Here is a 25,620-nt window from a genome sequence, read left to right as displayed (position 1 = left end):
TGCTTTTTAAAATGCTTTATTAACAGTAACTAGTATTAACAGTAACAAGTATTAGTAGAGGAATGCAATCGAGCTATCAGATTTGGTCTGGGCACTGGACAAATGAGACATTTCTGAGACCTCACAAGGGAGTGCAGTGTGGGGACTAGAACTAGTTGGGTCCCCTCAGCAAGCAGCACAGGACATCCTAAGAAATTTTGCCGCTGCTCTGCGGCCTCTGCGTCGGGCCATGGAGGGGAGATGAAATGAAGCACCGGGAGGACACTGCAGGGCAACTACAGTCCCACTGGACCCGGGAAGCTGCAGGTAGGATGGCAGCACACAAATTCTCGAACTCGGACAGCGGGGTGTGGCAGGGTGCTACAGTGTCCCAAGCCTGAGGGACTGCAGTGCACGGTTCAATTTGCCTTTCTTCACTTCTACACACATTTGGGAAATTTACACTAGCTGATGCCCAATTCAGTTACATGTTGTCCTCTCAGAAAACTTCATATTAGGTGGTTGTTTTGTCAGCTCCTCTGTTATTTTTAACCTTATAACACACTATATAATGACTAAAAGATCAGTGTTACACTTGCATATGTAGTTATAGCCTAAGGTAGTTAACTTGCTTTGCTTTTAAAAACAAAGCACAACAGTATAGATTTAAACGGTAGTATGTCGGAAGTTAACAGCTATTTTAGTTCATCAACATACATTTCACAGCCACTATGATGTGTTTCGCACTGATTCCAAACATATCTAGCAGCTCACTGGGCTTCCCACTCCGAGGGATTCCTGCCACTGCCAGCTGATGGACCAAGATGTCAGGCTCCATAGAGACAGCTGCAGCGACGGCCTCCCCGATGCCACCTGGGGAAACAAGAGACATGAGGCTCTGTTCTGGAAGCAGCTGGTCAGCCTTAAAGCCTCAAGGTATAGAAGCCTTTGAATTTGCTGGCTCCTAGGGAAAAATGTTCTTCAGCAGCCACTGATTCACGTCAACAGCCACCCTCTGGCTAGCCAAAAGAAGTCTCATTCGAAACTGTGGGTCTCCAAATTCCTCCCAGCCCCACTACAACAGGAGCTCAATTGGGGCTCCATAGATGCGGGGGTCTGCAAGCTGAGATACTTAAAGCTGTCAGGAAACCCAAAACGATTATGCCAACAAATAAACCATACAGAAAAGAATGACCAGCAGGCCACCAGCTTCAGCAAGGCTGCTTGCAAGGCTGGTCCTCAGGTGACACCTGGGCAATGGGCTGGTGCGAGTACCCAGGAACACCTGCTTTGCTGTGTGCCCGGCAGAGGGGGCCCATGTGGCCAGTGCCCAATAAGACCCATGCTGTGGAGTCTTGAGTGGGTTCGCTGGTCTCCAGGGATGCATCTGTCACTGCTGGAGAAGGGAGAGCACTCAGTGGTCCCCCCACAGAAGGGAGGAAGGGAGCCCAAGACGTGGGGTCCTTCACCCTGACCTGTGTCTTCTGTCCTTGCGGGTCATGGTGTGTGTTCTCTCCTCATAATAACCTCAGCTGTGAGAGCACAGAGTGCTTCCAGAGGATCACTAAAGCCATTAAGTGCTCAGTGATCATGCGGAGGGGGTGGGGTGGGGTGGGTGCTCTTGGGGCCCCTGATACAGGAACACATGCAACTCTCCACTCCCTCATGTGCCCCACCTGACATTCCCAGTTCCCTCCCTCTCCCTGCCATGCACTTTTTTTTTTTTTTTTTTTTTTTTTGCAGTTGCCACATTCTCTGCTTGCAAGGCACTATTTCCCATTTTGAGAGGGGAACAAATTATTAATCATTCAAAACTCAAGAGCAACTGTGAAGCTTTTCATTATGATCCCTTCCTGCCCGCAAGAGAGTTACAGACACTCCTTTGTGCTGCCACTAAGCCACCTGGGGACCAGGCACTGTGGCGGGGCCACACAAATGAGTATGGGCATGCCCCCCCCCCCCCGCCCTCCGCGAGGAGCTGGTGTAGGTGGGCAAGAGACCCATAAGATGATATACTTGCAAAGAGCAGTAATAAAGACTGTTGCATGAGTGGCTGGCTGGCTGACACCCTGAAGCAGGTCACGCTTCCCATCATGGTAAACAAGAACACTTCTAACCAAAGCAGACTTTCAACATGACCCTCAAAGGCTTGCACATACCTTCTGAGTAGTGATCCTCCACTGTGATAATACGGCCACCTGTGGCTTTTGCACTGGACATGATGGTGACAGTATCCAGCGGTTTAATGGTAAACAGGTCAATGACACGGATGGAAATATCTGGAAAACCGCAATAGCCAGGTTTATGTGTGAAATTGACTTAGAATAAAAAGACCAACTGGGGCACACGAAGCAGCCCAAGTCCTACCTCTGCCCAGCTTAAACTTCAATGTTCACCAACCATCAACTGACCTTGCTTGGAAAGATCTTCGGCAGCTGCTAAGGCTTCATGCAGTGTAACTCCAGCTCCAATAACTGTGACTTTGTCATTGACACTGTGGCGGAGGACCTGGTATTACGCCCATTGAACAAAAAAGCCGTGGTTACTATGCACGGAGCACATCTCAAAGATAACACTCTGCTATATTGCTCTTCCCTGATCCTACCAATTTTACTGCTTAATAATTCACTATAAAAAAAAGCTGCATCAACACACTGACAAATGACACTTTTTGATAAATCCTACTTCATATTCACTTTACAAATTCACCTATCATGCTTCATGATATACATGGTGCCAAATCACTAAGTTCTTATAGAATAACAAAATGCCCCTTTAGCAAAGAAGGTGGACTTCAAATCGGATCTGAAAGGCAGAGGGCCAGAAACAAGTTGTATGGGACACATGCTGCAGACCACAGACTCACACTCACAGAGGGTCTGTAACAGCACTATTTCTGGACCACCCGCAACATCTCATTGGGGCGTGCACACAGACTGGACGATGAACACGTCAATGGGGATAATTTGGGGGCATTTGCGACATGTTCTGTGCAAAGCACCTTGCATGTCCAAGTGCCCTATAAAGCCCACGCATTAGAGGGCTCATTCTGTGGCTGGAGAAAACAAACCTCAGAGTGGGAGGAACTTGCTTAGGATAGGGCTGAGGCAAACAGCCAAGCCCATCTGACATCGAAGCCTACATGCTCACCCACTAGCTATTCTGTAAGCAAGGACAGGGGCCTGGCCTTTTTTTCCATAGACTTCTATTTCCTCCAAAGTCACCCAACCAAAGGCATCTGGAACTATTCTGCACTTCATCCTTTTGTATAGGTTTCCTGGTAGCTTAAGCACTGCTGACAGTACAAACATTCAGGGCTTCTAAGCCACCCCATTCTTTGAGAATATCCTAACTTTTTCATATACGTCCATATAAATACATAACGCACACCCCCCTTGCAAAACCTAGCCCTTGAATTATCCATGCCACGCACATTATCACACGCATTTTAACTCACATCCTTTACCATCAGGAAATGTACTTCATTGTGTCAGGACAGGGCAAATATCAGGGGAAAAAGAAGACAAGCTATGAGAAAGCTCTGCCAAATTACAGGTCACTCACCGAGACCCCCCACCTCCACCCTCAGGGACATTCAGCCTTGAGTTTCCACGGGAGAGTAAGGGGAACAACAGAACCTGTGGTTAACACTGAAGATGAATACTGCGGCTTTCTCATTCAGTGCTGGCAAGCTACCCAGCAGCAGGTCACGAACATTTGGTTATGCCCGCTTTTTTGCAGCACTAAAGCCATTCAGTACTCAGACACAGTCCTTCTGAGCACTACAAACTATGAATTCTCCAGCAGCTTAGTTCTTAGCAATCAAGTCAGATGTCACCTGTTGTTCCTTTAACACTGGCTAGTGCTCTTTCACACATTTAAGTATGAATGACATTCCAAAAAAGCTTAAAACATACAAACTTTCTTCTGCAATATGATCTCAACTACATAAAGCATACATATACGCCGTAAGAAAGGCAGGAAGGAAATGTGTCAGAACATCTGCGAGCTCTGCTCTCCAGGTGGCGGAGCAGAGTCACTTATTTTCTCCCCAGACGCTGTTGGTTCTGTTCTTTGCACATACATGGCCCCCAACAGAGACCAGGTCAATGTCTTGGTCTGAATCCTGGTCTTGCTGCTGTGAACCCGTAGTAAGCCCCTCACCTACAACACAGGGCTGCTACCAATCTGTGCTTCTAGGGCTTTTGCAAGAACACAGAAGATAGCAAGTGCCCAGTGATGCTAGCCTTTATCAGGCCCATGGGCAAGGCCACATCCCACCAACTTCAGTGCCACACAATGGCCAGTGGCAAGACATTCATGTTCCCTTTTATTCCTGGCTTGGATCTGCAAAACCCAAACCTGACACATTATTCATTTGAAATTGGTTGTACTATTTCATTTAGCTCCAGGCTGTGGTAATTTACACCCCAACAACTCAAGGACCTTTAAGTTGTTACCACTTTAAGAGTTCAACAAAGAAGAGACTCCATTTGGAAAGGGAAAAAGTTTGCTTAGGCTGATACTGGTAGAATGCTCCTTCCTGAGGAAAAGCAGGTAAAGGTCACAATGGAACTTTTTTTAAACTAGAGCAAAGAAAGGATCAAGCCTTGACTGTAGGAATACCTAGTGCTAGGTTTAGACCCGATCTCTCCACATGAAATGATACTAGAAGGCACTACAGGACTTAAGATCTTACCTTGGCCCGTCCGATCTCAAAGCTTTCTTGTTGGGTGTAAATAACTGCAGTTTCTGGTCGGCTGGTCCGAATATAGCACATCCCCTAGGGCGTAAATTAAAACCAGAGCTACAGTTAAAAAAAAAAACAAACAACTAAATTTCCAACTAATAAACTTGTTTTAAAAGGGAGGGGGGAAGACAGCTAAACAGTTCTCTTCACTAAAAACAAAGCACACATTTTGGAGCAGAGGATAAACATCTATACAACTACTAGCAAACACGTCAGGTGGCACCTGATCAGATCACTACACCAAGCCAGGCAAAAACCTACGTAGGACCCTGGCAGATGCCCTCAGTGACAAGCCTTCTATGCTATCACATTCAGTGATATAGGAAAGCTTTCTCACATACCCATGGACTTGTTCTTTCTCTGCAGAACACAAATGCAGGCCACCAGCACGGACTCATGGTTAATAAAAATCCCAGAACACGACGTTAAACAATTTTTGCCATAATAGTTCGTAATATTTCATTCTTTAAAAAACTATACATCATAAACTATTAGTTTAGGAACACTGGTTCTATCCCAACCATGCCCAGGGCTGCCTATGCAGGGCCATGGGTGGGCACAGGGCTGGTGGTGAGGGGAGTCTGTTGACCATTAGGTGGAGCAGCTGAAAAGGTTCAGACTGTCCTCTAGCCTGCCCTGCAACTGGGTTCTAGACAGGAATTAGGTTGAGCCCTTGTGGGAGACTTGCGAAAGGGCAAGTGGGGCACAATTCATACTCCTGCCCTTCTAAGAGGTTTCGGAGGGCGGACCTGGGCTGGGGACTCTGAGGTCTGTCTACAGTGGAGACACTGGCCACCCACTGGTCACTCTCCAGCTTCCTGGATGTCATGAGGTGGTGACAGCATAGGATGTGTCTAAGGCCAACATCACTGATCCCTCCTGGAGCCCATTCCCAGGACATTGCTGACAGCCCCCCTTTTCCTTGGAGTGCCCAGAGCACTCTCCTCGCCGTGTTGAGCCCTGCCCCATATGGGCCGTCAGCTGTTCCGTGTCCTTTTGTACTGCCTTTTACAACATGATCATGTTTATGTTCTACATGCTCAATCACTTTTTTGGGGTAATTGTTCTGTCTCTTAAAGGAATCGTACAGCCAAATTTTCTATAACAAATATGATCTTTACACTGAGAAAATAATGGGAAAAACCCAATCATCGGTATCAAACTAGCAGCAGAGCCCAGAAACATTTCGTCTTAAACAGTGTCCCCTTAAAAAAAAAAATAGCTTAGTGCGGCACCTGGGTGGCTCGGTCAAAATGTCTGACTTCGGCTCAGGTCATGATCTCACAGTTCGTGGGTTCGAGCCCCTTGTTGGGACTCTCTGCTGACAGCTTGGAGCCTGGAGCCTGCTTCAAATTCTGTGCCTCCCCGCCCCTCCCCCATTCTCACTCTCAAAAATAATAATAAAAAAATACCGTGCTATTGGCTGCCAGGAAAACAGCATGTTCTGTTGAGATGGCATCACTTGGATAGAAAATAGTGCAGTTGGGAACAGCTCGGAACATGGCCAGATCCTCCAGGGCCATCTGGGAGGCGCCATCTTCACCTGAGAAAGCAAAGCCACGGCCCAAAAATGCATGATCAAGGGCCAACTGGGAACCTGCCCTCTGCTGGATAAACAAAAGCTTATTTCCATGGGGGGAGGGCCCACACTTGTAGCTGAGCCCTACAAAACTGTCCAATTCTTGGGCCAATATAATGCCATAATTAACTGCTACATGTCTCCCACGAGACATCACTGTGGGTTAGGATCCTAACTGACCTTCCAGATCCCTGGAGCCTGCTTTGGATTCTGTGCCTCCCTCTCTCTGCTGCCCCCCCCCCCCTCTCAAAAATAAGCATTAAAAAAAACCTTAAATTCTAAAAGCAAAACAAAACATGCTGGTACTGAGAACTCATACCAACAGATATTCCACAGTGGGACCCAACAAGGTTGATGTTGGTTTGAGAAACGGCTCCCATCCGGATTTGATCAAATGCTCGGGTCAAAAAGGCAGCGAAGGTGCTGACAAAAGCAACAGTCCGACCACGGGTGGCACATCCCAGTGCCACGCTCACCTGCAATAAAAAGGTGAATTAGACACCCTTAGAATAGTTGGCCTATTTAAAAAAAATTAAAATGTGGAAGCCTTGGGAAAACAAAACCACAATAGCGAAAGGGAAAACAAATGCTTGAACCCTGCCCTTCCTTTCCCCTTCCCCAGTGCACAGTGTGTCCCAGGATAATCTCTACTCCACATTCCCCCCACCACCTCATCCTTCCCCAGGCACGTAGCTGGGCAAACCCGAAATCTGGCAAACCCCTGATGTCCCCCAAACTTCCAGAAAATAACAGGAATTGGGGCACTGACTTGGCTCCTTCAAATCAGGAAGATAGGGAAGAGAAGACAGGAAAGCTCGGGACATTCAAAGCCTCCCTCCCCACAGTCCTGGCAGGTCCCCTTCTGCACTCTTCTCCCTATTCCCTCACATGGTACCCTCACTTTGCATCTCCTGGGAAATGAGAAGAGAACAACAGAGGCTCTCCCATCGGCCCCCAACCACCCACCTGCTGGCTAGGAGACAGGGTACCTGCACCTACCTACGGTCCACTGGCCCACCTGCCATGCTGAATCTCACCCTTCTCCTGAGTCCTCAAGGGCATCTCCAGCAGTGCAGTTATCCCCTCCCCTCATGGATCCAGCCCCTTTCTCATGTTACTCTCTCACCACTCGAATATATGCTCGTATCTTCTATCTCTACCTCTCAACCTCCACCTCATCCTCCCCTTCCAGATACCACCCTTCACCTGGGCTCTCCCTCACAAAAAACTTCTCATACCATCCTCACTTTCCCACTTCCTACTCTCTGCCCAGCCTCTTCCAGGTTATCAATAAAAAGGCTTTCATGTATAAAAAAAAAAAAAAAGTTAGGGCAATAGAATAGCAATAAGAATTGAGATAGAAATGCTTCTGACAACTAAGGAGAGTCCTTGTGTGATCTTTAATTGGATAATTTGAGTATTAAAGTGCCTCAAATTCAATACACGGGAAACTATCTTTTGTTAACTACTTAAATTTGTAACAAGAATTTAAATTTTATCTTAAAACTAGGCAGAAGAATACATAGTTCAGAAAAACACATTCGTAGAATACACTTGAAGACAACTGATGTATCCTCCAAACTACCTGACCCCTTACCAACCAGTACTCTGACCCCCCAGGGCCCAAACAGAGCTCCCATGCCCCCAAATCCACTTCTCCCCCAGTCGTGTCCATCTTGGGAAGTGACACCTCTCTCTACCCAGGCACTCTGGCCTACCCCCGAGTGCCAGCCTTGGTTCTTGCCCTGACACCCACCCTTATGGCATCCTGTTAGCTCTCCTTCCCAAAGAGATTCCAGATGAGTCCACTTACTTCCAACCTGGCCCAAGTCCCCATCTTCTGTCACCCTGCCCCCCAGCAAGCTATTCTTCACATTGCAGGGCCTTGTAAAACATATCATGTGGTTTCCCAGTAAACTGCAAAAGAACCCAAGATACTGAAAGTGGCCAGTAAAAGCACCACATGATCTGGCCCCTGGTGACCTTGCCAATTTCCTCCTGTACTCACCATGCTGCCACTTTTTCTCCCTAGATGGTTCAAATGTTGGCCTGCTGCAGAGATAGCTGTCCCCTCTGCTGTTAATGCTGTCTTCCAGATCTGTGCACGACTCATCACTTAAATCTCAGCTTAAATGTCACATCAACTGAGAGACCATCCCTGATTGGCCCCGGTTACATTCCTACCATAGCCACCAGGTTCGACATGGCATTGGATACTACTTATTAGCTGCAGTTTTACTAATTTTCTTCCCACTGTGGGAACCCATCAGTACAGAGTATATGCTGAAGGCTGTTAACTAAAGGAATCAATGAGATGGGGAGCAAGCTTTCTGATAAGAGACTCAATTTGGAGAATGATGGATTGTATTTTTTCCATTCAAAATGGAAATAACTTAACGAGACCTAGAGAAAAACGTATTTATGCTTACAGATGCTAACGATCTACTTTACCTAACAGGGTAGCTTAAATTCTAATACTAACAGGCCCAGAGAAGCACCATAAATGAAAGTGCAGGGTGGCCAGAGGCAGGGACATGGCCAGCTGGCTGTGGACACCCATCTAAAGGGGGCCCCTGCTTAGTTCCAGCCAACTGGTGGCAGGAGGTAATGCCGTCTTGGTGCTGACAGATCTTCCTATTTAAGAGAACCAGAAATTTGGATTCTACAGAAAAACTTATTTTTAAAACCTGGCAATCAAAAAAAATTGATAAATACTACTTGTTCCAAATGAATCCTAGCAGTCCTGGAAGCTACCCCACAAACTGCCTAGCTACTCTCGTCTTGCTTCCTCAGAGCCATTTTTTCCTCCAGTACCTTTGCTTTTATAAACGGAAAGAAAAACTAATTCGGGGCTGGCCTCCTGTGTCCAGCAGGCCACTGTCAATGAGAAGACCCAGGAGGAACACCCATAGCACACGCACCATGTTTTGCTCAGCAATAAAACATTCAATGAAGCGCTCAGGGTGCTCCTTCTTGAATATGTCTGCGAAGGTGGAGTTCTTGGTGTCACCATCCAGCACAATGACTCTATCGTTTGCGTGGCCCAGTTTAGCCAGCGCCAAACCACATGCTTTCCGAGTAGCTACCTGGAAAAATCAAATGGTAGAGTTTTCTAGAGCAGATTTAGAAGGTGAAATTTTGTGGATTACAAATGGTCTTTTGTCTTAACGAAGAAAGCAAATTTGTAATTCATCAATAATTTCCTTTTGTGTCACAAAAATGGATGGCTAGCCAATCTTAAGCCCATCCTCGGTTCACTGGGTAGCAATTCTCAAAAAAACTTATTCTTCTGCCCCCATTCATATAGTTTACCAAGACAAAATTTTTTAAATGTTTATTTTTGAGAGAGAGGCAGAGAGAAAGGGAGACAAGAGAATCCCAAGCAGGCTCCGCACTGTCAGCACAGGCCCTGCTGTGGACTCGAACTCATGAACTGTGAGATTATGACCAGAGCTGAAACAGCTGGATGCTTACCCAACTGAGCCACCCAGGCACCCCTCACAGAAGTTGATCAAAATACTTAAATTTCCCAAAATGCAAACGCCTGTGACTTTGTAACTATAAAACTGATAATGCACAGTGCAAAAATTAAAAATGGAGAACTTTTTTTAAAGTTTATTTTGGGAGGAGGGAGAAAACACAAGTGGGGGAGGGGCACAGAGAGGGAGCAAGAGAATCCCATCGAGCAGGCTCCTTGCCGTCAGTGCGGAGCCGGACCCCACAAACTGTGAGATCATGATTCGAGCCAAAATCAAAAGTTGGATGCTTAAACCAACTGAGCCACCCAGGCACCCCTTAAAACATAGAACTTTAGAATCATGATACCAACAAGAAATTCCATTAGGATATTGAGATTGAACTGAGTTTATGAATTCAGGGGATAATTGACATTTTCACAACATTGAGTTTTTCTACTAGAAATTAAGGCTTGGCATTTTCTCAAAATGTCAAACAGAATTATCACGTGACCCAGCAGTTCTATTCCTAGGTATATACCCAAGAGGAAACTAGATCTCAACAAAACCTTGCACACAAATGTTCAAAGCAGCGGTTACAACAGCCATAAAAGTAGAAAAAACCTAAATGTCCATCAAGGATTGAATGCGTAAACAAAATGTATATTCATAAAATGGAATACTGTACTGCCACAACAGGGATGGACCTCAAAAACATCATGCTAAGAAGCCAGACAAAAGGTTCACACATGACTATTTAATATGAAATGTCCAGAATAGGCAATTTCACAGAAAGTAGACAAGTGGTTACTAGGGGCTGGGGGAAATGGAGGGTGACTGCTAATGGGCATGGGTTGTTTTTTTTTTTTTTTTGAGGGTGATGGAAATGCTGTAAGACAGTGTGGTGATAACTGGACAATTCTGTTAATATGCTTTAAACCACTGAATTGTACTTCAAATGGATGGATTATATATAGTCATATCTCAATAAAGTCATTAAAGAAAAAGGTTGGTCTCTTCATGTCTGTGTTCATTTCTCTAAACCCATATCTTTAAAAATAAACAATTCATGTAGGTAGTACAAAATTCAAGTTATGAAAGCCTTGGGTGAAGAGGCCATCCTCTCCCTGCTCACCTGTCTACCATCCACCCAGTCCCTTGCCCAGAGGCAGACAGAAAGGACGAGTCTGTGTAGCATCTTTTCAGGAATGGTCTATGTACAGGTATTTGTTGAGCATCTCATATATACAAAGCATGTGGGTTTCTTTTGGGGCTACAGTTTTAAAAGTACCTTTTTAAAAAAAATTTTTTTTGATGTTTATTTTTGAAGGAGAGAGAGAGAGTGTGTGAGGGGGAGGGGCAGAGAGAGAGGGAGACCCAGAATCTGAAGCAGGCTCCAGGCTCTGAGCTGTCAGCACAGAGCCCAACATGGGGCTCAAACCCGTAAACGAGATCATGACCTGAGATGAAGTCAGAGACTTAACCAACTGAGGCACCCAGGTGCCCCTAAAAGTATCTTAATATAGCTCCTATATATTTAAGTTTTTTAGTTTTTCTTGCCATTACAAAAATCATGTTTTGTTAATATAAAAAAGGAGTTAATCTTTGTATTTTTTGAGTATTTTTGAGAGAGCACGTGCACAAGGAGGGGCAGAGAGAGGGGGGACAGAAGATCCGAAGCAGGCTGTGCAGTGACAGCAGACAGCCTGACGCAGGGCTCAAACTCACGAACCGCGAGATCATGACCTGAGCTGAAGTCGGACACTTCACCAACTGAGCCACCCAGGCACCCCCATATATTAGTTTTGATACAAGCTCTTTTCCTGGACTCTTATTTATAACTGTTTCCAGCTGATTCTCTTGGGTTTTTCAGACATACAACTTTATCACCTACAAATGATGAGAGGCTTGCCTTCCTCCTAGTCAGGAGGGAGTCTTTTACTGTTATTTAACCTCATTGGCTAACACTTCCAGAGTGGGGCTGACACTCTGGCGGATTAATGAGATACTTCACTGCGAAGTATGAAGAGGGCTCTAGGTTTAAGACCTCTAGATCAAGAATCTAATAGAAGTGTCTTAGCAGTCCTGTTTCTTGATTTAAAGTTTTGTTTGATATTTATTCTGAGAGAGACAGCACAAGTGGGAGAGGGGCAGAGAGAGAGGGAGACAAAGAATCCCAAGCAGGCTCCGCAAGGTCAGTGTGGAGCTCAACATGGGGCTTGAACCCACAAACCTAGGAGATCATTACCTGAGCCAAAACCAAGAGTCAGATGCTTAACTGACAGGGCCACCCAGGCACGCCATTTTTTAAAGTCCATTTATTTTTAAGTCATCTCTACACCCAATGTGGGGCTTGAACTTACTAGCTCTGAGGATCAAGAGCTAATGCTCTTCTGACTGAGCCAGCCAGGTGCCCCTGACTTGGTTTTTAAACTCATTCATTTTTTATGAACCGGACTTAATTTTTTCCTGTTCATAAAAAACATAACCTCTTTAAAAAAAAAAATGGAAGTTCAAGGGCACCTGGCTGGCTCAGTTAAGCGTTGGACTCTTGATTTTGGCTCAGGTCATAATTTCAGTTTCGTGCCCTGCTTGGGATTCTTGCTCTCTCTGCCCCTCCTCTGCTCTCTCTCAAAAAATAAACTAAGAAAAAAAAAGTTCTCAAAATCCCACCTTCCACCTTCAATTTGGTGTCATTTCTCCAAATGCACTTTCCAATGGTTTCTAATAATATATGATGCCCCCCACCTTTGAAGGTTTTCTACACAAAAACGATTTTATGCTGCTTTACAACTTGAAAAATTTAGTAATTGGGGTGAACTCAGCCTCTTGCTGGGTTTTTCCAATTCCATAAGCATTCAATGCTGAAATCAGTTTACTACCTATTTTAAGGTGGGGGGAGACAGGCAGAGGGAGAGAGAATTCCAAGCAGGCTCTACTTTCAGCACTGAGCCTGATGTGGGGCTTGACCCCGTGACCTGGGATCATGACCCGAGTTGAAATCAAGAGTCAGATGCTCAACCAACTGAGCCACCCAGGTGCCCCAACATTCATTCTTCTAGACATAACTGCACACTTGCATAGATAGTTCTGCCGGATAAATTCCTAGGAGTTGTACTATTAGTTCTAAGAGTATGAACAGTTACAGTGGTGCCAAAATACCGTTCATTAATATGTGCATTTTCCTGATTAACACCTTTCTTGTTTTTTTTTTTTCCCCTAATTTCCGGTGTAATCAATTCACTTTAACCCATATTACCAGGCTAAGAAAACATAAGCAACACTCTAAAGATCTCGAAATAAATAAACGAAGGCTAAAAAATTCTTTCCTTCTGGGTTCATCACCTTGTTTTTCTTTGGTCCTGAAGATTCTGCCTATTTGGGGTCTGCTATTATGGCAGGGTTTCATACATAGTTTGTTTCCTTTTTGAAGAATTGGTCTTTGATGAATTGACCTACTTCTTTCTGTAATCCAGGGGTAAGTTCGAAACCTTGGCCAGCCAGGCCCCAACCCTTAGAGTAGACACAGAATTGTGGCAGTTTCACACAGAGTAGACTGCCACACCACAATTTTGCAAGCAAAAGCTACACAGCACTAGACGCTTAGAAGTATCAATTGACTAGTAAGAATATTCAGACTGAAGTTTGAAATAAAAATCAGAAATAGTAAAAGAGAAGATAAACCTATTTTTATTGCATATAACCTTTAGTTAAATGTCATGCAATCTAATAACTGGTTCATCCATGGAGATCAGAGTAAATGAAGAGTCCTGGGTATTTAAAAAAAAAAAAAAAAAAAAAGGGGTGCCTGGGTGGCGCAGTCGGTTAAGCATCCGACTTCAGCCAGGTCACGATCTCGCGGTCCGGGAGTTCGAGCCCCGCGTCGGGCTCTGGGCTGATGGCTCAGAGCCTGGAGCCTGTTTCCGATTCTGTGTCTCCCTCTCTCTCTGCCCCTCGCCCGTTCATGCTCTGTCTCTCTCTGTCCCAAAAATAAATAAATGTTGAAAAAAAAAAAAAAAAAGCAGAGAACAGTTTGCCTACCTTCTCATCAACTGTGTAAGCAGGTAGAGAAATCATTTCTATATCTAGGATGTTGATTTGAGGTGAGTCTTCAATAGGGGGTTTTGGGTCAAGATTCTCGTTGGTCTGTATCTGGCTCTCAATTAGTTTGATAATCGCATCAGCTCGCTCTCTTGGCATTGGCTTTCCATGCCAATTTTCTGCATCTTCAATACCTGCAACCAAATAAAAGACATTTGTTCCAGAAGTACATAATGGAGCGTCTGTTAGATCATCTCAAAGACATCCTTATGGAAAAGATATTAGCTGAGGACTCACAAGAATAAAAACCTGGCACCGGGAGCCCAAGTTGGTACTGCAGCCCCAGAGGACAGCCTGAAAAGGCCCAGAGGCTCTTGGGGGGAGGCACTGGCCCATATGCTGGTGAATGGAGGGGTGAGTGTGGGATAGGAAGCTGGAGAGACAGGCAGGGTGGACCATGGAGGATCCTGTGCGTATAAAGTTTGAGTTTTGTCAGAATCAAGATAGGAAACCACAGAGGAATTTGGAGTGGGGAGGTGACTGATGAGCTCTTAAATGTACAAAGACCACCATGGCAGCCGTGTGGAGACTGGCTTGGGGAGACTATAATTAGGGAGAGATGACTTGGGTCTGAGCATGGGAAACGGAGAGCAAGAAGCAGATCTGAGATCAACCCGAATCAATCCAAATCGATGACAGACTGTGTTTGCATGTAGGGGGCACATAAGGGAGAGGTGAGGGCAAGGATAATACCCAGAATTCTCCCAGGAGCAAACTGGTCAAGTGGTCATTTACTGAACTGGGGACACCACAGTAAGACTGTATTTTAAGGAAGAGTCATGAAACAGTTTTATTCTAAAGCACAGATATTAAAACAAAGCAGGAATCACACCCTCTGCAACTATTTATACTTGAATGACTTCAGGTACAGCTTTGAAATCTGCCAGACTACTTTCAAAACCCCGTCTTCCTTCCCTGACCCTCAGTTCCACAGGTACCTTTTCCAGGAGTGCCACTATTACCAGGTCTGTAGGTGTCCTCCCAGAGAGTGTGGGCACAGGCAAGTGTACATGCCCTTATTTGCATATCTGTTCACGCATATAATAGCATTCTCTCTCACTCTGCACTTCTATGCAAATCGCTCTCTGCCAGTCCTCTGATGTACTATCCTCCTAGCTACTCCCTCCTGCACACGGAAAAATCGCTGCTCACTTGCTGGGGGTCTGGGCTTCCCCTCCAACCCTAACCAGACCCACTACGTGTAAGGACCAAGGAGAGCAAGGGCCTCCAGCACATTACAGGTGGGATCACTGAGCACTAAGCCAGATGTCTGCCTGGCCAGACTGAGTCTCCTCCTGCCACACTGCTGTGCAGACAGATGTTTTCAATAACCCCGAGCAGAAAAGAAACGTTTGCTTACTTGGAGTGCCCCGGCCCTTGAAGGTTTTGGCAACTACAGCAGTGGGCTTGTTCTTTACTTGACTTGCCTGCAAGAACACCTGGCACAGTACCTCCACATCGCGTCCGTCCACCACGTAAGTATTCCACCTGTCAACCCAGGAGGAGGCTAGGTTACAAGGTGAAGGGGGAATGGGGCAAAAGGGTGACATAAAACAGGACACAGTTACCCAAAGGCTTCGCAGCGCTTCTGATAGACATCCACGCAGTGCTCAACGGGCAAGGCACCACTGTGGCCCAGGCGGTTCACGTCGAAGATGGCCACAAGGTTATCCAGATTGTAGTGGGAAGCAAAAGCCAATGCTTCCCAGACGGAGCCTTCTGAGGACTCACCATCTCCCAAGAGGCAGAACACCCGGTAGCTAGGGCAAGCCAAGAAAGGTTAAGACCCTGCTTAGGAAGGGCTCTTCTGGAGCACTCAAGCAAATGTATTTCATGGAGAAAAACAAAGGAATAGAATGAAATAGTTGCTTCACACATCATTACGTTCCTAAAACTTTTTCTTTTCAGTTCTGTCCAAACTCTACGAGCTAAGGAAACACAGCTTTAAAAGACTTGGGCCTCACAAGATGGATTTTTGGGCTAGTTTTCTTATTCTAGCATTCTTTTGCCACATCTCTGGGACCCACAAACAACAGGGGATGTGGAGAAAGTAGCTCCTTAAACACCCAAACAACATTCATATATACAGTTTCTCGGTAAGCTCCGTTTTAAGCACAACCACTATTTCTAATCTAACAAATTTATTTACAACAATCACAACAAAATACTGTACCTCAGGAGCATACGTTGTTGTAAACTGTGAACTTCTCCACAACAAAACCACAAAAACGTTAAGACCAATAAGACACAACCTAGACCCCACCAAAACGCTGCAAAGTTTTAAAAAAAATGATTAATGGGGTGCCTGGGTGGCTCAGTCAGTTAAGCAGCTGACTTTAGCTAAGGTCATGATCTCATGGTTCACGGGTTCAAGCCTGCATTGGGCTTTGTGCTGGCAGCTCGGAGTCTGGAGCCTGTTTCAGATTCTGTGCCTCCTTCTCTTTCTGCCCCTCCCCCGCTCACACTTGGTCTCTGAATAAACATTAAAAAAAAGTTTAAAAATTGATTACAGGATACGAACTAATACAGGCAATAATGAGATGAAAACGTTAACAGACTCCTGGGAGATGGAAGAGGGTAGCTGCCTGAGCAGTAGAGGAAGCACAATCAAGTGCCTCCAAAGGGGCCACCTGGGCTGGAACCAAGATGTGACTGGATCTGGACTCAGGCACGTCCGGTGCATCTCGGGAGAACATGCACACCAACACAGCCAACCCTGGGGACCCCCAGCACCACCCCCATCTTGCTCACACATCAGCGGCAGTTGGGCATACACCCCTGTAGGAAAGACACTAGTGGAACCACTCTAAAAAAGGAACTCTTTGATTATTAACATACAATGGGGCCCAACAAGTCGCAAATGCACCAGCTACTAGCTCTATAAGGAGGCTCAGGAGAACTGGAAAACACAAACAAGTCACTCTTAGAGAGCAACAGAAATAAACCAATCTATACGCTACAGGCAGCACTTAGAATCCAACCAGAAAAGCCAGAACAGTTTACAGAAACACAATTTCTCTACTGCTAGAACACTTGGGAACCTGACCTTTCTAAACAATCATGGTCTTCCCAAACTAGTAAACCATAAGTAAAGCCAAAGTGCCTGAGGGGTGTGGTGGGGACAGGTAAACAGTGGATAAGAGCCTTACCTGGCTTTGTCAAAGTACTTGCCAGTATATGCCATCCCACAAGCAGCCCCCAGTCCTTGCCCAAACCATCCGGTTGCCACATCAACAAATGACAGCCTCTGTAAGAGAAGGGACCAAATGAACTTAGACATACCTGCAGGACACAAGTTATCAGTCCAACTTCCAGCATGGAGCACAGGCTGCTCTCTGGCACGGCCCCTCCCACCCTTTGGGGTGGATTTCTCTTTACCACACCCACATAGCACCCCAAGTCTCAACATCACAAACACAGGGGGAGCCATAGGTAATCCAAGGTCAGCTGGACCTGTGGAATTATAGAGAAGGGAAATTTCTTCACACAGCAGCCTAAACAGAGCCTAAGAGCAAAGCAGAAAATGTAAGCATGAGCCTTGCCATTTTCACAAAGCCTTTCGTGTAGTCCTGCACAAACCAGATGTTCAATCTCTTTGGAGAATGCGAGTTCTGAAACACCGGAGTGCCTGGATGGCTCAGTTGGTTAAGTGTCTCTCTTGATCTTCGCTTGGGTCACGATCTCATGGTGAGACTGAGCCCCGAGGTGGGCTCTGTGCTGACAGTTTGTGGAGTCTGCTTGGGATTCTTTCTCTGCCCCTCCCCCACTTGCACTCTCTCCCCTTCAAAAATAAACATTTTAAGAAAATGGAGGCTCCTGGGTGGCTGAGTAGGTTAAGCATCTGAGTTTGGTTCAGGTCATGATCTCATGGTTCAGGAGTTCAAGTCCTGCATCAGGTGAGCTCAAGCCCTACTTCAGGCTCTGTGCTGACAGTGTGGACCCTGCATGGGATTCTCTGCCCCTCGTTCACTTGTGCCCTGCGCCCCCCCAATTGAAGATTACAATTTCCCTGGTTTGTAAAACTCAGGTCAAATGAGATTTCAGAAGCAGTCATCTGTAAGTGCTCATTCCAGAGATGAATCATTTTACACCACTGCTTCCTCTCCCCTCCTCCTGTGTCTATGCACAGGATATTACTATCCATAAAGATAATGCCCTCTGAGTGCCACAAGGCAGTGTCAAAGGTCCCAAGCTTCCGAAGACACACTGAACTTATTCACTGCTTCCCCTGCCACCATCTTAAACTGGCCACAAACATCTCAATTCTCACTGCAGTAACCTCCTTACTTCCCCCCCATACCTATTCTCAACACAGCCACCAGGGGGAGGCTGTCAAAACCTAGGTCCACTCCTCACCCTGCAGAGAGCTGTCCAAGGTCTATTTCGTGCCAAGTAGCATCCAAGTTCTTACACCACCCTCCAGCCCCCATAATGTCCTACTCTCTCCTGCCATCGCTTTGGATGCCCTGGCTTTCTTGCATCCCTTGAATGCCCTGGGCATACACCTGCCTCAGGGCCTTAGCACTCACAGCTCCCTATCCCCCAAGTGCAGGAGTCTAAACAGGCACACAGTTCCCTCTCACTACGCGCCCCCCCCCCCCCCAAGTCTCTGCTCAAATGTCAGCTTCGAGGCTTTCCTGGACTACCTGTTTCAACTGGTAAACCCTCCCACCCTCACTTCCCTTGGATCCGGGATGCTCAAGCCCATCCAACATGCTGGTTACCCAGGTTTCCTGTCTGACTCCTCCTCCACTCAAATGTCCCCTCCATTCAAGCAAAGAATGAGGTATTTTGTACCAAGGATGGGCCAACGGTACTTGTTAGTCTCTGATCCTTCTCTCGTCGTGCTCCGTCCAGGGCTCTTAACTGTCCTTAGCTTTCTTCACACTTTTGTGCGCCCAGAGACTCCCTCTGTTTTGTACTCCTAGCCCTGCAGAACCATCCCGCTGAAGTCTCTCCTGATGTCTCTAGTTCTGCTAAAGAGTCCCCCTCAGCCAGCAGGAGACTGTAGGATTGAGAAGATTGGCAAGCACCAGCACAACGCTCAGCATGGTGGAGGCACCCCACATGGGTTCCCTTACCTTCCCCAAGAACCCTTACACTGTGGCAAGGGGGGATACACTCACAACTGGGGGGAGGAGCAAGAGCTAGAATAGAATGCATACGAGGTGCGATCTATGCACACTTGGAAAAGACTGCTCTTTCAGGTGGCACTTCTTACCTTTGTTCTGGCACAAAATACGCTTGAAGAACCAGTTTACAAAAAGAACTTTTGGTTACTTCTCTGGCCTGCTTGGTTGGAGAAACAGCTGATAAAAAACAAGGCCCTACGGTGAGATAGAAGTGGATATACAGGGATCACAAAAACCTCCCCAGAAGCCTTCACAGTACCTCATAATCAGCAATACTGATACTGCCAGGTCTTAACAGTGAGCCTCCTGATGCAGTTGTTGGTGCCGGACATTCACATCCCAGGAGTACCAATCGTGAAGACTGTGGCTCCTCTGCCATAGCAAGTCCATTTATTCCATTCTCAGCCAATGCCAAGACGAACTACACTCCTAGGTATTTTCTCTTTCCTTCCAAACTCACCTGCTTCTTAAATCTGATGAATCCATAAATTCTGGCAGCTGAACAGTGCCCAACTTGCTACCGCATGCCAGAAAGCCTCTTTATCCCACTAAGACAGCAACAGTTACAGGACAATCCAGCCATCTTACAGTTTAATTTTTTTTTTTTTTTAAGTTTTGAAAGAGTAAGCACACACACAGGGGAGGGGCAGAGAGTTCAGATGTGGGGCTTGAACTCGCTAACCTTGAGATCATAACCTGAGCCGAAATCAAGAGTCGAATTCTGAACTGACTGAGCCACCCAGGCACCCCCCATCTTACAGGTTTTAAACCAAAGATCTGTGTACGCATGCTGTTTGTACATCTGCATTTATTACTTAAAAATTTTTTAAATATTTTTGACAGAGACAGAGCATGAGAGGGGAGGGGTACAGAAAGAGAGAGACACAGAATCTGAAGCAGGCTCCAGGCTCTGAGCTGCCAGCAGAGCCCACAGACCGTGAGATCATGACCTGAGCCAAAGTCGGATGCTCAACCCACTGAGCCACCCAGGCGCCCCCATTTACTTTTTATTGCAAAAGTCAAGCTTACAGAAAACTTGTAAGGATAGTACAACGAAATCCCATGTACCCTTCACCTAGGTTTGTTGCTAAAGGACCACTTTTGCTTCATCTTGCTTTTTCTACACTACATGCTCAGAAATTTTATCTTTCGCCAAACCTCATTTGAAATTACATTTCAGACACCAAGACATGGGTCATAAATATGACCCCAGGTACTTCAGCCATGCCCATATTCTGACTTTATTCTCTAAACTAACACCCACTACCCAGATCTGAGGTTTCTATTTGTACACGCCGGCTGAGTTTTAAATGTTTCTCTCAGAACACCACAAACTTTCAGACATCAAAAGAACTGAATGTTCTTTTAGATCAACCCTGCTTTTAATATTACTCCCCTTTCCTGCCCCTCAATGTCATGAGATACCTGGTGCTACACCTAGTGTAACGAGAAAATCCTCCCATTGTGTCGGGTCAAATTTACTGAGAAATAGAAAATAAAGGTCACTGTCGGGTGGAATATCCCTCCAAATTCAACTCAATTTTCCTTGAGCTCAACATAGATCCACTAATGTTGCCCATCTCTACCCAGGTGGCAGAAGATGGGAGCATGACCCTGCTGGGGACCTGGGGGGGGGGGGGGCTTTAGTGCTAGGTAGCATAAGGCAGAGCACCAACAAAGGAAAGGAAGGGTGGCCAGTTGCCACAAGCGTCCTTTCCACTACTGCAATCCTTGCTAGAACATCTCTTAAATCTTTACGAGGCGCTATCGTCTCAATATTTGTGCCTCTCAAAACGCTGATGTTGAAAATCTAAGGCCGGAAGTGGTATCAGGAGGGTGGGGGGGGGGTCTTTGGGTGGTGATAAGGTTGCAAGGGCAGAACCCTCACAAATGGGATTAGTGCCCTTGTAAAACAGGCCTAAGAAGACTACTTCCCCTTCTATGTGAGAGTACAATGAAAAATCTGCAACCAGGAAGAGGACCCCCCACCAGCAGTGACCATGCTGGTGCCTTGATCTTGGACTTCCATTTCCAAAACTACTAGAAATAAGCTTTTATGCTTTATAAGCTACCCAGTCTGTAGTTATTTTGTCACAGCAGACTGAAGAGACTCAAGACATTAGGCAGACAAAGAAGAACCAAAAAAATAAACAGAGCCCATTTCCAGTCTTGTTGCCACGTGGTGGCTTTGAAAATGACTTTTAAGAAGCAACTGGGCAGGCTCTGGGCTCCTGTGGGGACTTACCTTGGAGAGGATGAAACGGTCATTATCTGGGTTCTCCGGGTCCTCCTGTTTATACCTCATGATGTGAAAGAACAGCACGGCCATGACCTCAGCAGCACTACTGGAGGACGTGGGATGGCTTAAAGATAGACATGGTACAGGTCATTTCTCACAGGTGATTCACCAGGGACCCGGTGCACAAGGAGACCTGTTATTACACAGGCTTCTCAGACTAGAAGCAGCAGTCCTTTCTCCCAGGCATGGAAGAATCCAGCCAAGGAAAAGGGATGCAGGGCCACTGCCTCCCAAGTTCATGGCTTTTAAGGATGCTATAAGGCCCAGTAACTTCATAACCTCTCTCCCTGTGGAGAGCAAGATCTTCAAGACCAGCTCCCCCTCTATCAATGGAGTACCTGTATACTTGGGGCAAGTTCATTTGGTGACTATCAGCACCTGCGTAGTCTTTTACTTATTTGAATTTATCTTTGAGATCATTGATCAAAAACACCATGAAGCACAAATTAACCCATGCATGTATGAGAAACTATAATTTGATGAGAAAGCCAAGAATATTCAATGCAGAAAGAACAGTCTTCAATAAATGGCACTGCGAATTGGATATCACATGTGAAAAAATGAAACTATAATGCTAGTGTTCACTCACAGAAATTAAAAATTAAGACTTAAATGTAAGACCAGAAGCCATTAAGACTCCTAGAAAAAAACATAGGAAGAAACCTCGACATGTATCCTTGTTTTTTAGATAGAACAGCTAAAGCCAAAGCAATAAAAGATAAACAAGGGCGACTACATCAAACTAAAAAGCTTCTGTACAGCAAAGGAACCATCAACAAGGTGAAACAACCTACAGAACAGGAAAAATATTGCCAATCATGTTATCTGATGAGGGGTTAATATCCAAAACATAGAAAAACTCATACAACCCAATAACCTAAAAAAATTTAGGTAAAAATATAGGCAAAGAACCTGAACACCCCCCCACACACAAATATATGCATGACCAACAGGCATGTGAAATGATGCCCAAAATCACTAATCATCAGAGAAAAGCAAATTAAAACGACAAAGAGGTATCACCTCACACCTGTTAGAATGGCTATCAAAAACCCAAGAGGTAACCAATGCTGGCCAAGGTGTGGGCAAAAGGGAATCCTCATGTGCACTGTTGGTGGGATTGTAAATTAGTGCAACTAATTTACAGTATGGAGGATCCTCAAAAAATTAAAAATTAAACTACCATATTATCCAGCAATTCTGCTTCTGAGAATATATCTAAATGAAGTGAAAACACTATGTCAAAAAAATCTGCATCAATCTGTCCATAGCATTATTTACAACAGCCAAGACATAGGAACAACCCAAATGTCCATTAACAAAGATGTGATACGTATATCAAATGGCTATTTGCCATTTGTGACAAAATGGACAGACTTTGAGGGCATTATCCTAAATGAAATAAGTCAACAGAGAAAGAAATACCGGCTGACCTCACTCACATGTGTAATCTAAAAACAGAAACACCTCCAAACTCCTAGGAAAAGAGATAATCAGATTTATGGCTACCAGAGGCAGGGGATGGGGGAGGGAGGAATTAGATGGTGGTCAAAAGGTACAAGTGTCCAATCATGAGATAACTACCAGAGATGTAAGGTACAGCATAATGACCACGGCTAACACTGCTATATAGTATATTTGAGAGAGTATACCCTAATAGTTGTCATCACAATGAAAAAAACTTCTATGTATATAACATAGATGTTAACTAAACTTATGGTAATCCTTTCATAATATACATAAATCACCATGCTGTATACCTTAAACTTACAGAAAACTACGTGTCAATTATCTCAAAACTGGAAATTAAAAAAAAAAAACAACACTGCGAAGATCACATACTACCTAAAATGATTTTCTTTTAGGAAGTGAACGGTGAGACCCAAGTTTCTCACGGTGGAGTAACTGGAGGTCCTTACTGAAATCCAAAGTAACTGCTGTTCTTAGAGAGCAGCTGGCCTGGGAGTCCAGCCAGTCCATTAATCCAGAAGGGAAGAGGAGACAGGACAGGGGAACAAAACCAACTCTCTAGAACCCCTGCCTCAACTTTCAGAAAAGATTTTAGGCCCAGCTCACATGTATTAATCATGTCTTCTTTCAAACTTCACAATTACAAAGCAGAGACTTAAACACCTTGCCTCACAAGTATTCCATAAGTGGAGGACAGGAATTTTAAAATTGTTACATATTAAAAAATTTAAGAAACAAAAATTGCTAGATACCTTAAAGAAATGCAAACCATTGTTAATTCTGTAGGCGAATGAAGCAAAATGAAAGTAAAAAAAAAAAAAACCCAAATACGCAGTTCTTAAACTCATCTATGAAATCTTAATACCATAGTTCAGTATTGAAAAGATTTAAAAAAAAATTTTAATGTTTATTTTTGAGACAGAGAGCATGAATGGGGGAGGGTCAGAGAGAGAGGGAGACAGAATCCGAAGCAGGCTCCAGGCTCTGAGCGGTCAGCACAGAGCCCGACGCGGGGCTCGAACTCACGGACAGTGAGATCATGACCTGAGCCGAAGTCGGACGCCCAACCGACTGAGCCACCCAGGCGCCCCTGAAAAGATTATTTTATTTGAAAAAAGGGATGATCGTGGAATGTATTTTATTTCACTACTGTTGAAGTTAGAAATTACTAACAGAAGGAAAACTGGAAAACCCACACATTTGTGGAAATTAAATACCACACTCTTAACCAGCCAATATGTCAAAAGACGTGAAATTAGAAAATACTTGGAGGGGCGCATGCGTGGCGCAGTGCGTTAAGAGCCCAACTCTTGATTTCCGTGATCAGGTCAGGATCTTAAAGTCCTGAGATCTGGCTGAACCTGGCTCTACACTAAGCATGGAGCCTGCTTAAGATGCACACGCTCCCTCTCTCCTCCCCCTCCCCTCCCCCTATGAGGGCCTGCGTGCGGCCCGCCCCCCCCCCAGCGTCCCGCCCGCCGGCGAGCTCCCCCCCCCAATTTTTTTTTACTTAAAAAAAATACCTGGAATATGAAAACAGCACACCAAACTTTATGGGACACAAAAGCCATACTAGGAAATTTACAACTATGAATGCTTTCATTAAGACCTAAAGATCAAAGAATCAAAGCCCTTACTTTACAACATAAGAACTAGCAAAATTAAACCCGAATCTACAAGAGTAATAAAGATTAGAGCAAAAATAAAAAATTAGAACAGAAATGAAGACCAAGAAAGCCGGTAGAACAGATCAATGCAAAAGCTAGTTGTTTAAGAGCATGACCAAAATTAAAACGAAGACATTTTAACTTTAAAATTTACTGATTCGAAAACACCAGTTTCATTTCTAAAATGAAGGCAAAAACAGTACTACCAACCATACAGACGTAAAAGGGAAGAGACGATACTACGAAGAACTGTACAAATCGGCTACCAGCCGAGAAACTTCTAGAAGCAGAAAACTCAAGAACACTAAGGACCAAGTAGAGATTTGAAATACACCCGTAACTAAGAAGAAGCCTGACCCAGGAGCCAAAAACCTCTCTGCACAGGAAAACATGGCCCCGACGGCCTCACTGGTGAATTTCAAGCACGAGCACGGCTCCCGGGGAACGCGAACCGTCCCGCCGCCCGCGCGCCTCACGGAAAAGCTACCACACCGCGACCGCACGAACCCGTCCTGGCACACGCCAGGGGACCGGAAAGCCGCTCCCACTCACCCGCCGCCTTCTCCGCGGCTCGCTTTCGAGTCCGGGACGCCGGCGTCGAGGGCAGCTGCCCACACACAACGCCACGGCCGCACGCCCCCTTCCCACTCGGCCCGAGGCCGTCCGCCGGGCCCGAAAGATTCTGGGCTGCCTGCTACTCAATGGGAGAGACCACGGGAGCCGCTCCCTTCCCCCCCCCCCCCCCCCCCAGCGCAGACCCGCCGGCCACGCGGGCCCGTCCATGCTTCCCCCGCGGCCCCAAACGGGGCCTCTACGACCGAGCCCGCCTGCCCGCCCACCTCCCAACTACTACCTTACACCTCACGCGCCGGCCGCCACGATGCCTCTGACGGGGGAACCTTACCCGGAGCTCGAAGCGCAGGTAGCCCTGATAGAATGGATGCGCAGGCGATTAGCCATGTCTCGCAAGATCTGCAGGGTCTTCCAGTCAGGCTTGGTCTCCTCCTCGGCCGTCACAGTGCTCACCGTAGAGTCTGCCATAGCTGCGAACTCTTCGGCGTCTGAGGACCGAATGCCGCGAAGCGGGTCCACGGAGCGTATGAGTCGGCGCCGTGCGGCTCTAAGCTCCGCCCCCTCCTCGTGCTGATTCCTTGCTCACTCCGCTCCCTCCGCGCACCGCCCCTCCTC

The 25,620-nt window shown here is 45.9% G+C and overlaps 1 protein-coding gene across 1 annotated transcript; it reads right to left on the bottom strand.

The window, feature by feature from the left end:
* On the bottom strand, nucleotides 1-25,620 carry TKTL1 (transketolase like 1). Its single transcript, XM_047847756.1, has 13 exons — nucleotides 25,337-25,620; nucleotides 21,242-21,359; nucleotides 17,014-17,111; nucleotides 15,433-15,624; nucleotides 15,225-15,352; nucleotides 13,805-13,998; nucleotides 9,230-9,394; nucleotides 6,628-6,784; nucleotides 6,142-6,272; nucleotides 4,679-4,762; nucleotides 2,391-2,487; nucleotides 2,139-2,258; nucleotides 1-852 (listed from the first exon to the last, which is right to left on the bottom strand). The coding sequence occupies exons 1-13, from the start codon at nucleotides 25,471-25,473 to the stop codon at nucleotides 680-682; spliced, it is 1,794 nt and encodes a 597-aa protein (XP_047703712.1). The 5' UTR covers nucleotides 25,474-25,620; the 3' UTR covers nucleotides 1-679.

The sequence above is a fragment of the Prionailurus viverrinus genome, unplaced genomic scaffold (assembly GCF_022837055.1).
Source record: "Prionailurus viverrinus isolate Anna unplaced genomic scaffold, UM_Priviv_1.0 scaffold_49, whole genome shotgun sequence".
Taxonomy (NCBI): domain Eukaryota; kingdom Metazoa; phylum Chordata; class Mammalia; order Carnivora; family Felidae; genus Prionailurus; species Prionailurus viverrinus.
This window is presented reverse-complemented; position numbering and strand designations above follow the sequence as displayed.